The sequence below is a fragment of the Notechis scutatus genome, chromosome Z, assembly GCF_049901735.1.
Source record: "Notechis scutatus isolate UNSWTSFEM ecotype Mainland chromosome Z, rNotScu1.2, whole genome shotgun sequence".
Classification (NCBI taxonomy): Eukaryota; Metazoa; Chordata; class Lepidosauria; order Squamata; family Elapidae; genus Notechis; species Notechis scutatus.
This window is the reverse complement of record NC_142025.1, coordinates 123095862-123110177: the sequence shown is the minus strand read 5'-3', so window position 1 is coordinate 123110177 and position 14316 is coordinate 123095862. Positions and strand designations below refer to the sequence as shown.

General features: G+C 56.3%; 1 protein-coding gene across 1 annotated transcript in view; it reads left to right on the top strand.

Moving 5' to 3' along the window:
* Positions 1 to 10341, top strand: part of LOC113432200 (calmodulin-binding transcription activator 2-like) — a 36958-nt gene extending 26617 nt beyond the window's left edge. Inside the window, 9 exon segments of the mRNA XM_087947063.1 lie at positions 3 to 242; positions 245 to 255; positions 2074 to 2182; positions 2185 to 2256; positions 3840 to 4078; positions 4235 to 4306; positions 6375 to 6569; positions 8477 to 8550; positions 9948 to 10341. Of these exon segments, the coding sequence (XP_087803189.1) occupies positions 3 to 242; positions 245 to 255; positions 2074 to 2182; positions 2185 to 2256; positions 3840 to 4078; positions 4235 to 4306; positions 6375 to 6569; positions 8477 to 8550; positions 9948 to 10014 (1079 nt within the window). The 3' untranslated portion in view covers positions 10015 to 10341.
* The last annotated feature ends 3975 nt before the right edge of the window (positions 10342 to 14316 follow it).

The window sequence follows — 14316 nt, the reverse complement described above, 5'->3', positions numbered from 1 at the left end:
TGCGGAGTCGCCGGCTTACAGTCCCGAGGCCGAGGGAGCCATGGACGTCTGTCAGGGCGGCTCGGCTCCCGCCGGCTTGGAGGGCTGGTCCTTGCCGGAAGGCGCCAGCCCTCCGGGCCTCCCGCCCGCCTCTTTCTTCCTGAGCTACGGGGAGGGGACCCCGGGAGGTCACGAAGCCGAGCTGGAGCCCGAGCTGCTGGCTTACGGGGAGAATGCCGAGAACGAGGAGCGGCTGACGGAGACGGGGTCCTGCAGGTCCGGCAAAGCGGGAGTGGCGGGGGGTTACTCTGCCGGTTCGCGCCGGTTCAGGAGACCCGGTTTAGCAAGGATTTGGCAGGGCTCCCTGAGCCCGTAGTCAGTTCTGGCTGGCCGTAACGCCGGACCTGGTCGCCCGGTCGCTACTCGCTTGCTTGCCCTACTCAGTCACTCCTTGAGGGATTTCCCTTTTTCCCCCCCACTCCCCTCTCCCGACAGTCGGCTGTTCCTAGAGCGGCTGCGCGAGGATCCCCCTGGGAGGAAGGAAGGAGAGGAGGAGGGAGGAAGGAAGAAGAGGAGGAGGGAGGAAGGAGAGGAGGAAGGAAGGAAGAGGAGGAGGAAGGGAGGAAGGAAGGAGGAGGAGGAAGGGAGGAAGGAAGAGAGGAAGGAAGGAAGGAGGAAGAAGAGGAGGAAGGAAGGAAGGAGGAGGAGGGGAGGAAGAAGGGAGAGAGGAGGAGGAGGAAGGAGGAAGGAAGGAAGGAACGAGGAGGAAGGGAGGAAGGAAGGGAGGAAGGAAGGAGGGAGAGGAGGAGGGAGGAAGGAAGAAGAGGAGGAGGAGGGAGGGAGGGAGGGGAGGAAGGAGAGGAGGAGGGAGGAAGGAGAGGAGGGAGGAAGGAGAGGAGGAGGAAGGAAGGAAGAAGGGAGGGAGGAGCAGAGGGAGGAAGGAGAGCAGGAGGAGGAAGGAAGAGGAGGAAGGAAGGAGAGGAGGAAGGAAGGAGGAAGAAGAGGAGGAAGGAAGGAGAGGAGGAAGGAAGGAGGAAGGAAGGAAAGGAGGAAGGAAGGAGGAAGAAGGAAGAGGAGGAAGGAAGGAGAGGAGGAAGGAAGGAGGAAGGAAGGAGGAAGAAGGAGGAAGGAGAGGAGGAAGGAAGGAGGGAGGAAGGAAGGAGGAAGAAGAGGAGGAAGGAAGAGGAAGGAGAGGAGGAAGGAAGGAGAGGAAGGAAGGAAGGAGGAAGAAAGGAAGGAGGAAGAAGAGGAGGGAGGGAGGAAGGAGAGGAAGGAAGGAAGGAGGAAGAAGAGGAGGAGGAAGGAAGGGAGGAAGGAAGGAAGGAGGAGGAGGAAGGAAGGAGAGGAAGGAAGAAAGGAAGGAGGAAGAAGAGGAGGAGGGGAGTAAGGAGAGGAAGGAAGGAGAGGAGGATGGAAGGAAGGAGGAAGGAAGGAGAGGGAGGAAGGAAGGAGGAAGGAAGGAGAGGAGGGAGGAAGGAGGAAGAAGAGGGAGGAAGGAAGGAGAGGAGGGAGGAAGGAAGGAAGAAGAGGAAGGAAGGAGAGGAGGGAGGAAGGAGGAAGAAGAGGAGGAAGGAAGGAGAGGAGGGAGGAAGGAAGGAAGAAGAGCAAGGAAGGAGAGGAGGACGGAAGGAAGGAAGGAGAGGAGGATGAGCTGTTCCTACGACCAGCTGTCCCGGGATCCCCCTCCCTTACTTCCTGCTTCGCCCGGGCTTCCTTGAGGCTCCGTAGGGCAGAACCCCTCCCTCCAATTTTCTCCCCTTTCCTGGCCTGCAGGAAGCCCCTCCCCACCATCCCTTTTATTTTCCCTTTCCTGAGCCCCGGGAAGGAAGTCTTTTGGGGGAGCAAAACGCTCCCCCGGGAGGCTTCCTGAGGGCCCCAGAAGCCCCCAAAAAGGTGTGTGCGCCACGCCCACCTCCCCAGAACCCCCAAAAAAGTTTGAATCCCACCCCTGGGTGGGGTGGGGTTGGGGAGAGAGAGAGCCCCTCCCGCAATCCCGCAGTAGCCCCCCTAACCCCTAAGCCCCCCACTCACCTGAGAGGTCTGTGCCCCTCCTTCACGCAGGTGTCTCCTTTCTCCCCCCTCCCTCCCCGGCAGGTGGACGCCCTCACGCTGGCCAAGCAGATCATCGAGGCCACTCCGGAGCACATCAAGCAGGGCCAGTCGGGCCGCGCCGCCGAGGAAGCCCCTCTCCGCGAACGCTCCGCCCCCTGGGCCTCAACGAGACCATGTCCTGGCTGGCCGGCTACCTGGAGAACGTGGATCAGCTGCCCGGACTCCTCAGCGACGGTAAGGGCGGACGGGACCCCTGGACGGAGGGAGGGTTTGGGAAGGGGGAGATTTTTGTTTGGGGGGAGAGAGGGGCTGAGGTTTTTCCACCCCCTCCCGCCACCCCCTTCTGCCTTCCAGAGGCCTGGCCCCTCGCCACCACCCCACCGGCGGAGCTCTCCTGGGAGCGCCTCCTCCTCCGCCCGACGGCCGCCGGCTGGGCCGAGTTCCTCAACGCCTTCCATCCTCCTCTCCTTCCTCCTTCCTTCCTTCCTCCTCTCCTTCCTTCCTCCTCTTCTTCCTTCCTCCTCCTCCTCTCCTTCCTCCCTCCTCTCCTTCCATCTCTTCTTCCTCCTTCCTTCCTTCCTCCTCTCCTTCCTTCCTCCTCCTCCTCTCCTTCCTCCCTCCTCTCCTTCCATCTCTTCTTCCTCCTTCCTTCCTTCCTCCTCTCCTTCCTTCCTCCTCCTCCTCTCCTTATTCCTTCCGCTCCTTCCATCCTCCTCTTCTTCCTCCTTCCTTCCTTCCTCCTCTCCTTCCTCCCTCCTCCTCTCCTTCCTCCTCCTCCTCCTCTCCTTCCTCCCTCCTCTCCTTCCTCCTCCTCCTCCTCTCCTTCCTCCTCCTCCTCTCCTTCCATCCTCCTCTTCTTCCTCCTTCCTTCCTCCTCTCCTTCCCTCCCTCCTCTCCTTCCATCCTCCTCTTCTTCCTCCTTCCTTCCTTCCTCCTCTCCTTCCTTCCTCCTCCTCCTCTCCTTATTCCTTCCGCTCCTTCCATCCTCCTCTTCTTCCTCCTTCCTTCCTTCCTCCTCTCCTTCCTCCCTCCTCCTCCTCCTCCTTCCTCCTCCTCCTCCCTTCCTCCCTCCTCTCCTTCCTCCCTCCTCCTCTCCTTCCTCCCTCCTCTCCTTCCATCCTCCTCTTCTTCCTCCTTCCTTCCTCCTCTCCTTCCTCCCTCCTCTCCTTCCATCCTCCTCTTCTTCCTCCTTCCTTCCTTCCTCCTCTCCTTCCTCCCTCCTCTCCTTCCATCCTCCTCTTCCTTCCTTCCTTCCTTCCTTCCTTCCTTCCTTCCTTCCTTCCTTCCTTCCTTCCTCTCCACAAACCCCTCTCCCTTCTAGCACTGATGATATTCCCTAGTTGGGTCATGAAACGTCTGCAAGGAAACCACCCAGGCTCAGAAAGCATCTATCTATCTATCTATCTATCTATCTATCTATCTATCTATCTATCTATCTATCTATCTATCTATCATCTATTATCTATCTATCTATCTATTATCTATCTATCTATCTATCTATCTATCTATCTATCTATCTATCTATCTATCTATCTATCATCTATCTATCTATCTTCCTTCCTTCCTTCCTCCTCCTCTCCTTCCTCCTCTCCTCTCCTTCCTTCCTTCCTTCCTTCCTTCCTTTCTTCCTTCCTTCCTTCCTTCCTTCTTCCTCCTCTCCTTCCATCCTCCTCTTCTTCCTCCTTCCTTCCATCCTCCTCTCCTTCCTTCCTTCCGTCCTTCCCTCCTAGGGCGGGTTTGGGAGGTGGGGAGATTTTTCGGGGGTAGAGGGGCTGACCTTTTTCCACCCACCGCCACCCCCCCTTCTGCCTTCCAGAGGCCTGTCCCCCTCGCCCCCGGGCGCTCCTGCCTCAGCCCCCTGGCGGACCTCTCCTTGGAGCGCCTCCCTCCTCCGCCCACGGCCGCCAGCTGGGCCGAGTTCCTCAACGCCTCCTCGGGCAACGGGAAGATGGAGAGTGACTTCGCCCTCCTCACCCTCTCCGACCACGAGCAGCGGGAGCTCTACGAGGCCGCCCGCATCATCCAGACGGCCTTCCGCAAGTACAAGGTGACGCCTCGCCGGCGGACGTTTTCCGCTCCGACACGGCGGAGACAGCGGACCGCCTGGGTTGGGGAGGAGGGGAGAGGAGACTAAGGGGTTGACACAAACCCCCTCCTCCCCCGGTCTCCTCCTCTACGGGTTTTCTTCCACACACACCCCCAGGGCCGCCGGCTGAAGGAGCAGCAGGAGTTGGCGGCGGCTGTCATCCAGCGGTGCTACCGGAAGTACAAGCAGGTAGGGCCCCGCCGGGATTTAGCGGTAGGCAACCTTCCCAAAAACACCCTTGCAAGGAGCCCCCACCCAAAACTAACCTCCCGTCTCTCCCTGTCTTACAAGCTGACCTGGATCGCCTTGAAGGTAACGCCGGGAAGTGGGCACGGGGGGAGAGGTTCAAATCCGTTAACAAACCGGTTCAGTGGGCGTGGCCTAATTTTGTGGGTGTGGCTCGGTGGTCCCGTGATTGGCCGGGCCCTGGCTTGTATGTCAATATGGGATTTTTTTGATTGAAAAAAAAAAAAAGAGCAACTTTGACCCCAAAATCAGGCCCAGGAAGGCCGATAAGAATCGCTCGCAGAATCACAGATTCGCTCAGAGATCTATCTTTCCGCCATCTGCTACCTGAGTCTTGTCCCATAAAATGAGCTTGCAGGCAAACTCGCAAAATTACCATGAATGTAAATATTGAATTTTTATAAAAAAAAGAACAACTTTGACCCAAAATCAGGCCCAGGCAGGCCGATAAGAGTCGCTCGCAGAATCACCGATTCCCTCAGAGATCTATCTTTCTGCCATCTGCTACCTGAGTCTTGTCCCATAAAATGAGCTTGCAGGCAAACTCACAAAATTACCATGAATATAAATATTGAATTTTTATAAAAAAAAAAGAACAACTTTGACCCAAAATCAGGCCCAGGCAGGCCGATAAGAGTCGCTCGCAGAATCACCGATTCCCTCAGAGATCTATCTTTCCGCCATCTGCAACCTGAGTCTTGTCCCATAAAATGAGCTTGCAGGCAAACTCGCAAAATTAACTCACAACACACCATGGATGTCAATATTGAATTTTTATTTTTTTAAAAAGCAACTGTTACCCCCAAATCTGGCTAAGCGGGTAGGCCGATTGAGTCGCTCGCAGAATCACAGATTCCCTCAGAGATCTATCTTTCCGCCATCTGCAACCTGAGCCTGTCCCATAAAATTAGCTTGCAGGAAAACTCACAAAAATTACCATGAATATAAATATTGAATTTGTATAAAAAAAAAAGAACAACTTTGACCCAAAATTAGGCCCAGGCAGGCCGATAAGAGTCGCTCGCAGAATCACCGATTCCCTCAGAGATCTATCTTTCCGCCATCTGCAACCTGAGCCTGTCCCATAAAATGAGCTTGCAGGCAAACTCGCAAAATTAACTCACAACACACCATGGATGTCAATATTGAATTTTTATTTTTTTTAAAAACAACTTTTACCCCCAAATCTGGCAAAGCGGGCAGGCCGATTGAGTTGCTCGCAGAATCACCGATTCCCTCAGAGATCTATCTCTCCGCCATCGGCTACCTGAGTCTGCCCTGGAAAAATAGAAGCTAGGAAAGGTGTCGGCTCGGCAAATTTGCTAAGCAAATTTGCTACGTAGGAGCGAGGAGAGGGGAGGAGGAGGAGAGGCCAGCCCGTGGTGCGATTTCTCCCAAACTGGGCCGAATCCTAACCCCGGTTCTATAGAACCGGTGCGAACCGCTAAGAATCCCATCCCTTGGAAATGGGGGTTCTCGCTCAGGGCTTCGGCGGGAGGGCGGGACTGCCGGCACGGGGGAGTGGGGGGGGAGGAGGAGGCCCGTGGGGGCCGGAGAAGCCGGTGTAAGAGGAGGAGTTTGGGGAGGGGAGAGAGGAAGGGGGGTCGTCTTTCTTCTCCCCCTCCCGAGAAAGGACAAGCTCCGCTTGGGCAACGGAGCAGCCGAAGAGCGGAAGCAGAGGGAGGGGAATCTAAGTTGAAAGAGGGGAGGAGGTTTTGGCTTTGGGGGGGGGCTTTCCTTGAATGGGTGGGGAACCCCCTCAACCCGCCCTATCCTTACCCCCCCGTTAAAATCAACACCCCTCCTCAGGGCTCCTGAACTGGGACGTTGTCTCCGTGGTTTGAAACGCCTTTGGGGGGGAGGGAGAGCCGGTAGGATGTTCTCCCTCCCTCCTCCCCTCCCCTTAAGGGACAGGCCTTTGACTGGGAAGGCTGGGATGACCGGCGGCCATGGCCGGCACTCAGCCCCCCTCCCTCTCTCCTCCTCTCTCTCCCTCCCTCCCCGGGCCCAGTACGCGCTCTACAAGAAGATGACGCAGGCGGCCATCTTGATCCAGAGCAAGTTCCGTAGCTACTACGAGCAGAAGAAGTTCCGGCAGAGCCGCCGGGCCGCCGTCCTGATCCAGCAATACTACCGCAGCTACAAGGAGTACGGGAGGCTGAAGCAGGGACACCGGGCTTCGGCCGCCATGCAGCAGAAGATCAAGTGGGTGGCCGGGGGCAGAGCGGGACTGGCGGGGACTGGTTGCAAGGGAGGGGAAGCCCACTGCTCTACACGGGGGGAGGGGGGAGATAGGAGCAGAGCCAGCCCCGAGACCCCCTCCCTCTTCCTCAAGAGCCCCTCTAGGCAAAGCCCGCAGCCTCTCTCTGGTCCTCCGACAGGACACCCACCCAGGAAGCCCCCGAAGCCCAAGAGCCCTCTAGGCAAAGCCCGCAGCCTCTCTCTGATCCTCCAGCTGGACACCCACCCAGGAAGCCCCCGAAGCCCAAGAGCCCCTCTAGGCAAAGCCCGCAGCCTCTCTCTGGTCCTCCGGCTGGACACCCACCCAGGAAGCCCCGAAGCCCAAGAGCCCCTCTAGGCAAAGCCCTCTCTCTGGGGCAGGACACCCACCCAGGAAGCCCCCCTCTAGCAAAGCCGCTGCCTCTCTGTGGTCCTCCGGCTGGACACCCACCCAGGAAGCCCCGAAGCCCAAGACCCCTCTAGGCAAAGCCCGCAGCCTCTCTGTGGTCCTCCGGCTGGACACCCACCCAGGAAGCCCCCGAGGAAGGCAAAGCCCCAGCCTCTCTCTGGTCCTCCGGCAACACCCACCCAGGAAGCCCCCGAAGGCCCAAGAGCCCTCTAGGCAAAGCCCGCAGCCTCTCTCTGGTCCTCCGGCTGGACACCCACCCAGGAAGCCCCCCCGAAGCCCAAGAGCCCCTCTAGGCAAAGCCCGCAGCCTCTCTCTGGTCCTCCGGCTGGACACCCACCCAGGAAGCCCCCGAAGCCCAAGAGCCCCTCTAGGCAAAGCCCGCAGCCTCTCTCTGGTCCTCCCGGCTGGACACCCACCCAGGAAGCCCCCGAAGCCCAAGAGCCCCTCTAGGCAAAGACCGCAGCCTCTCTCTGGTCCTCCGGCTGGACACCCACCCAGGAAGCCCCCAAAGGCCAAGAGCCCATCTAGGCAAAGACCGCAGCCTCTCTCTGGTCCTTCGGCTGGACACCCACCCAGGAAGCCCCCCCAAGGCCAAGACCCCCTCTAGGCAAAGACCGCAGCCTCTCTCTGGTCCTCCGGCTGGACACCACCCAGGAAGCCCCCGAAGGCCAAGACCCCCTCTAGGCAAAGCCCGCAGCCTCTCTCTGGTCCTCCGGCTGGACACCCACCCAGGAAGCCCCCGAAGACCCAAGACCCCCTCTAGGCAAAGCCCCGCTAAGCAGCCCGCAGCCTCTCTCTGGTCCTCCAGCTGGACACCCACCCAGGAAGCCCCCAAAGGCCAAGACCCCCTCTAGGCAAAGCCCGCAGCCTCTCTCTGGTCCTCCAGCTGGACACCCACCCAGGAAGCCCCTCGAAGCCCAACAGCCCCTCTAGGCAAAGCCCGCAGCCTCTCTCTGGTCCTCTTGCAGGACACCCACCCAGGAAGCCCCCGAAGGCCAAGACCCCCTCTGCTAGGCAAAGCCCACAGCCTCTCTCTGCTCCTCCAGCTGGACACCCACCCAGGAAGCCCCCGAAGCCCAAGACCCCCTCTAGGCAAAGCCCGCAGCCTCTCTCTGGTCCTCCGGCTGGACATCCACCCAGGAAGCCCCCGAAGCCCAAGACCCCTCTAGGCAAAGCCCGCAGCCTCTCTCTGGTCCTCCAGCTGGACATCCACCCAGGAAGCCCCCAAAGCCCAAGACCCCCTCTAGGCAAAGCCCACAGGCTCTCTCTGGTCCTCCGGCAGGACACCCACCCAGGAAGCCCAAGACCCCCTCTAGGCAAAGCCCGCCCAGCCTCTCTCTGGTCCTCCGGCAGGACACCCACCCAGGAAGCCCCCGAAGCCCAAGAGCCCCTCTAGGCAAAGCCCGCAGCCTCTCTCTGGTCCTCCAGCTGGACAATTCCAGCTGCTTGACTGGGGTCTGTTGTCTCCTCCTCTCCCCACACAGGGAACCTTCCTGACCAAGAAGCAGGATCAGGCCGCTCGGAAGATCATGCGCTTCTTACGACGGTGTCGGCACAGGTACTGCCGAAAAGGGCGGGTCGGGGGGAGAGAAAGGGGGGCAGGGATTTGGGGGGTTCCTAAATCCTACAAGGAGTTTGAGGGATACAATGGAGATCAAGGGGGTCTTCGTGGACAACCAGCTAAAGAGGAGCCAGCGGTGTGAAAGCAGCAGCCAAAAACAAAAGCCAATGCAATCCTAAATTATATTAACAGAGAGAGGGAGACAATCCAGGTCAAGGGAGGGTGCTCATCCCACTGTGTAAAGCCTTAGTAAGGCTACACCTAAGAGTCCTGCATCCAGTTTTGGTCACCACATTATAAAAAAAAAGGATGTGGAGACTGTGGAAAAAGTGCAGAGAAGAGCAACGGAGATGATTTTAGGGGACTGGAGGCTCAAAGACACGATGGACGGTTGCAGGAACTGGGCCTGGCTGGTCTAGGGAAGAGAAGAAGGACCAGGGGAGGCAGGAGAGCAGCCTTCCAGTATTTGAGGGCAGAGGGGTTGGACTAGATGACCTACAAGGTCCCTTCCAACTCACAATCTGATTTTAAAGAACAAAAGGACCAGGGGAGACAGGAGAGCAGCCTTCCAATACTTGAGAGCCGAAGGGGTTGGACTAGATGACCTACAAGGTCCCTTCCAACTCACAATCCGATTTTGAGGAACAAAAGGACCAGGAGGCAGGAGAGCAGCCTTCCAATATTTGAGGGGGTTGGACTAGATGACCTACAAGGTCCCTTCCAACTCATCATCTGATTTCAAGGAACAAAAGGACCAGGGGAGGCAGGAGAGCAGCCTTCCAATATTTGAGAGGCAGGGGTTGGACTAGATGACCTCCAAGGTCCCTTCCAACTCACAATCTGATTTTAAGGAACAAAAGGACCAGGGGAGGCAGGAGAGCAGCCTTCCAGTATTTGAGGGTGGGGGGTTGGACTAGATGACCTACAAGGTCCCTTCCAACTCATAATCTCATTTGAAGGAACAAAAGGACCAGGGGAGGCAGGAGAGCAGCCTTCCTATAGTTGAGGGCGGAAGGGGTTGGACTAGATGACCTACCAGGTCCCTTCCAACTCTCCTGATCTGTTATCCGTTTGAAGCCCCAGGATGAGTTTGGGAGGGACGGAGGGTGGGTGGGTGGGGTTGTTAGAAACCCCAAAGGAGACTCAAGCGTGTGAAGCCCACAGACCCAGTTGCCTGTGGGGGGGCAGAATCTCAGTGGGGGGAGTCATAGGAGGGGAGGGGGTTTCTCTCCCCCTCCCAGTGTCTGCAGACCCTGTGCAGCCCCTCTGCCCTGTGCGGGGGGTGGATGGAGGGGAGGGGGCCGGACAGCTGCAGACGGGGGGTTGCTCAGCTCTTCAGAGTTTGCCTTTGTCTCAACCCCCCAAACCCCCCACCCACCCCCCCAAAAAAACAGGATGAAGGAACTGAAGCAAAGGCAGGAGATGGAGGCGCCCCCACAGAAGCGCGGCATGGCCACTTAGCCCGACGACGAGGACGCCGGCGGGAAAGAGGGCGGAGGAGAATCCCACCTACCCCTCTCTCCGGAAGGATTTTTTTCGGGGGTGGGGGGTGGACGGGGAAGTGGGGGATGGCCCCGCCGGAAGGAAGGAAGGACTGTGCCATAGAGGAGCCCCCTCCTGGTCCCCCCGGGGGTCCCTTCCCCGCCTGGGGTGGGTGCGAGGAAACTCCTGCCGAGGTAGCCTGAGATCTATGCGCAGAAGAGGTGAAGGGGGGGAAACACGCCGGACGACTCAGCCCGGACTTGACGTGTAAGGAGGGATTCTCGGGATTTCAACGCCAGCTTTCTCGCCCTCGCCAGGAGGGGGAGGGGAGACAGCCTCCCCCTATGCACTTTGAGACCCCCCTCCCTGCTGCCAGCCTCGGGGGTGCCTATATTCCCCCCTCCTGCTGTATATACTTGTATGATACGGCGCAAAAAGAGGGCTGGGCTGGGCGTGCGTCTTTCACCCAAAGGGTCTTGGGGGTGGCGGGGGGACCGATGGAGGGGAGGGTTTTTCATTGGGGAGACCCTCCTCCCTCTCTCTTCCTCGCCCCCTCCCGGCCTCGGGATGTCCCCTCCCTCCACTTGTCTTGTCACCCAAGCGACTGTTTTTGGTTTGGGTTTTTTTCTCCCTCCCCCCCGCATGACTTGGGTTGCTTTGTACCGACGGACATTAAAAGTGCCAGAAAAGCGCCGGTGTGCAAACTCTTTGGCCAAGAGTCTTGGGGGTGGGGAGGGGGCGGGCATCGAGGGGCAGGGAGGGAAAGAGGCTGCAGAAATAACACCCCCAAAAAAAAATATGTCCTGGGAGTGGGAAGCAGCAGCAGCCGGAGGGGATCCCCAACTGGGCAGGTGGGCAGGCAGGTGGGGGATCGGCCAAAGTGGGGAGGGGGAATTGGGGCAGGCCAGACTCAGGCCCTCATCCCTCCCTCTTTCCTTCTTTCTTTCCTTCCTTCCTTCCCTCCCTCTTTCTTTTCATTCTTTCTTTCCTTCCTTCCCTCCCTCTTTCTTTTCCTTCTTCCTTTCCTTCCTTCCCTCCCTCTTTCTTTTCCTTCTTTCCTTCTTCCTATCCTTCCTTTCCTTCCCTCCCTCTTTCTTTTCCTTCTTCCTTTCCTCCCTCTTTCTTTTCCTTCTTCCTTTCCTTCCCTCCCTCTTTCTTTTCCTTCCTTTCCTTCCTTCCCTCCCTCTTTCTTTTCCTTCTTTCCTTCTTCCTTTCCTTCCTTTCCTTCCCTCCCTCTTTCTTTTCCTTCTTCCTTTCCTTCTTCCTTTCCTTCCCTCCCTCTTTCTTTTCCTTCTTTCTTTCCTTCCTTTCCTTCCTTCCTTCCCCTCTTTCTTTTCGTTCTTTCTTTCGTTCTTTCTTTCCTTCCTTCCCTCCTTCCCTCCCTCCCTCTTTCTTTTCGGTCTTTCTTTCCTTCCTTCCTTCCCTCCTTTTCTTTTCGCTCTTCTTTCTTTCCTTCCTTTCCTTCCCTCCCCTTTCTTTTCGTTCTTTCTTTCCTTCCTTTCCTTCCTTCCCTCCCTCTTTTTCCTTTTCTTTCCTTCCTTTCCTTCCCTCCCTCTTTCTTTCTTTCCTTCTTTCTTTCTTTCCTTCCTTCCCTCCCTCTTTCTTTTCCTTCTTTCTTTCTTTCCTTCCTTCCCTCCCTCTTGCTTTTTATTCTTTCTTTCCCTCCCTCTTTCCTTCTTTCTTTCCTTCCTTTCCTTCCTTCCTTCCTTCCCTCTTTCTTTTCATTCCTTCTTTCCTTCCTTTCCTTCCCTCCCTCTTTCTTTACCTTCTTTCTTTCCTTCCTTCCCTCCCTCTTTCTTTTCCTTCTTTCTTTCCCTCCCTCTTTCCTTCTTTCTTTCCTTCCTTTCCTTCCTTCCTTCCCTCTTTCTTTTCATTCCTTCTTTCCTTCCTTTCCTTCCCTCTTTCTCTTCTTTCTTTCTTTCTTTCTTTCTTTCTTTCCTTTCCTTCCTTCCTTCCTCTTCCTTTTCTTTCCTTCCTTCTTTCCTTCCTTCTTTCTTTCTTTCTTTCTTTCCTTCCTTCCTTCCTTCTTTCTTTTCTTTCTTTCTTTCTTTCTTTCTTTCTTTCTTTCTTTCTTTCTTTCTTTCTTTTTCTTTCTTTCTTTCTTCCTTCCTTCCTTCCTTCCTTTCCTTTCCTTTCCTTTCCTTTCCTTTCCTTTCCTTCCTTCCCTCCTTCTTCCCCGGGGAAGGCCAGACCAGCAAGGGGCCCTTCTGCCAGGCCCCCCCGAAGAAAGGCCGGGCTGAGGGGTTGCAGCTGATGCCTCCCCCTCCCTTCCCTCCTTGGGGAGGGAGGACAACCAGGACCCCGCAAGGAAATGGCCGGGCTGGCATAACTACAGTCCTCCGGGAGGCGGAAGGGGGCGCAAAAACAGAGCGGCTAGGAGAGGCCGGGGGTGGGACGCTCTCGCCTCCCCGCCTCCGCCAACTCGCTGATTTGCCGCTGACGTCGTGACGCCGAGGCCAGGACCCGCCCGCAACAAGGATATACAGGATATACCAGGCTCCTCCCGGGCAGCCGGGGGGAGTACGAAAGGGGCGGGGCTACGGGGAGGAAGGAGGGCGTGGGCAACGGCTGCGCTTGCGCGGATGGAGGGGCGGGGCCGCGGAGGAATTGACGGGAGATGTTTCCACGCCCCCTCCGCTTCTCGAGGAGGAGCCCCGCCCCTTTCTTTCCTTCTTTTCCTTCCCTCTTTCTTTTCCTTCTTCTTTTTCCTTCCTTCCTTCCCTCCCTCTTTCTTTTCCTTCTTTCCTTCTTTTTTCCTTCCTTCCTTCCCTCCCTCTTTCTTTCCTTCCTTCCTTCCCTCCCTCTTTCTTTCTTCCCTTCTTTCTTTCCTTCTTTCCTCCCTTCCTTCCCTCCCTCCTTATTCTTTCCCTCCCTCCCTCGTTCTTTTCCTTCTTTTCTTCCTTCTTCCCTTCCGCTTTCTTTTCCTTCTTTCCTTCCTTCTTTCCTCCCTTCCCTCCCTCCCCTCGTTCTTTTCCTTCTTTTCTTCCTTCTTCCCTTCCGCTTTCTTTTCCTTCTTTCCTTCCTTCTTCCTTCCCTCCCTCTTTCTTTCCTTCTTTCCTCCCTTCCTTCCCTCCCTCATTCTTTCTTCCTTCCCTCCCTCTTTCTTTTCCTTCTTTCCTTCCTTCTTCCTTCCCTCCCTCTTTCATTTCCTTCTTTCTTTCCTTCTTTCCTCCCTTCCTTCCCTCCCTCCTTCTTCTTTCCCTCCCTCCCTCGTTCTTTTCCTTCTTTTCTTCCTTCCTCCTTCCCTCCCTCTTTCTTTTCCTTCTTTCTTTCTTTCCTCCCTTCCTCCCTTTTCTTACTTCTTCCCTCCCTCCCTCCTTCTTCCTTCCCACCCTTTTTTCTTTTCGTTTTCCTTTCCTTCTTTCCTCCCTTCCTTCCCTCCCTCCTTCTTCTTTCCCTCCCACCCTCTTTCTTTTCCTGCTTTCCTTCTGTCTTTCTTTCCTCCCTTCCTTCCTTTTCTTCCTTCTTCCTTCCCTTTCTTTTCCTTCTTTCTTTCCTTCTCCTTTCCTCCCTTCCTTCCTTCCCTCCCTCTTTCTTTTCTTTTCTTTCCTTCTTTTCTCCCTTCCTTCCTTCCCTCCCTCCCTCTTTCTTTTCCTTCTTTCTTTCCTTCTTTCCTCCCTTCCTTCCTTCCCTCCCTTTTTATTTCCTCCTTTCCTTCTTTCTTTCTTTCTTTCTTCGTCCCTTCCTTCCCTCCTCCTTCTTCCTTCCCTCCCTCTTTCTTTTCCTTCTTTCCTTCCCTCCTTCTTTCTTTTCCTTCTTTCTTTCCTCCTTTCCTCCCTCCCTTCCTTCCCTCCCTCTTTCTTTTCCTTCTTTCTTTCCTTCCTTCCCTCCCTCCCTTTTTCTTCCTTCCCTCCCTCCCTTTTCCTACCTTCTTTCCTTCCTTCCTTCCCTCCCTCCCTTTCTTTTCTTTTTCTTTCCTTCTTTCCCTCTTTCTTCTCCTTCATTCTTTCCTTCTTCCGTTCCTTTCTTCCCTCCCTCTTTCTTTTCCTTCTTTCCTTCCCTTCCTTCCTTCCTCTTTCTTTTCCTTCTTGCTTTCCTTCCTTCCTTTCCTCCCTCCCTCCCTCCCTCTTTCTTTTCCTTCCTTCCTTCCTTCCTTCCTTCCTTCCTTCCTTCCTTCCTTCCTTCCTTTCCTTCGTTTCCTCCGTTCCTCCCTCCCTCCCTCCCTCCTTCTTCCTTCCCTCCTTCCTTACTCCCCCCTCCTTCCTTCCCTCCCTTCCTTCCTTCCTCCTTCCTTCCCTCCCTCCCTCCTTCTTCCTTCCTTCCCTCCTTCCTCCCTCCCTC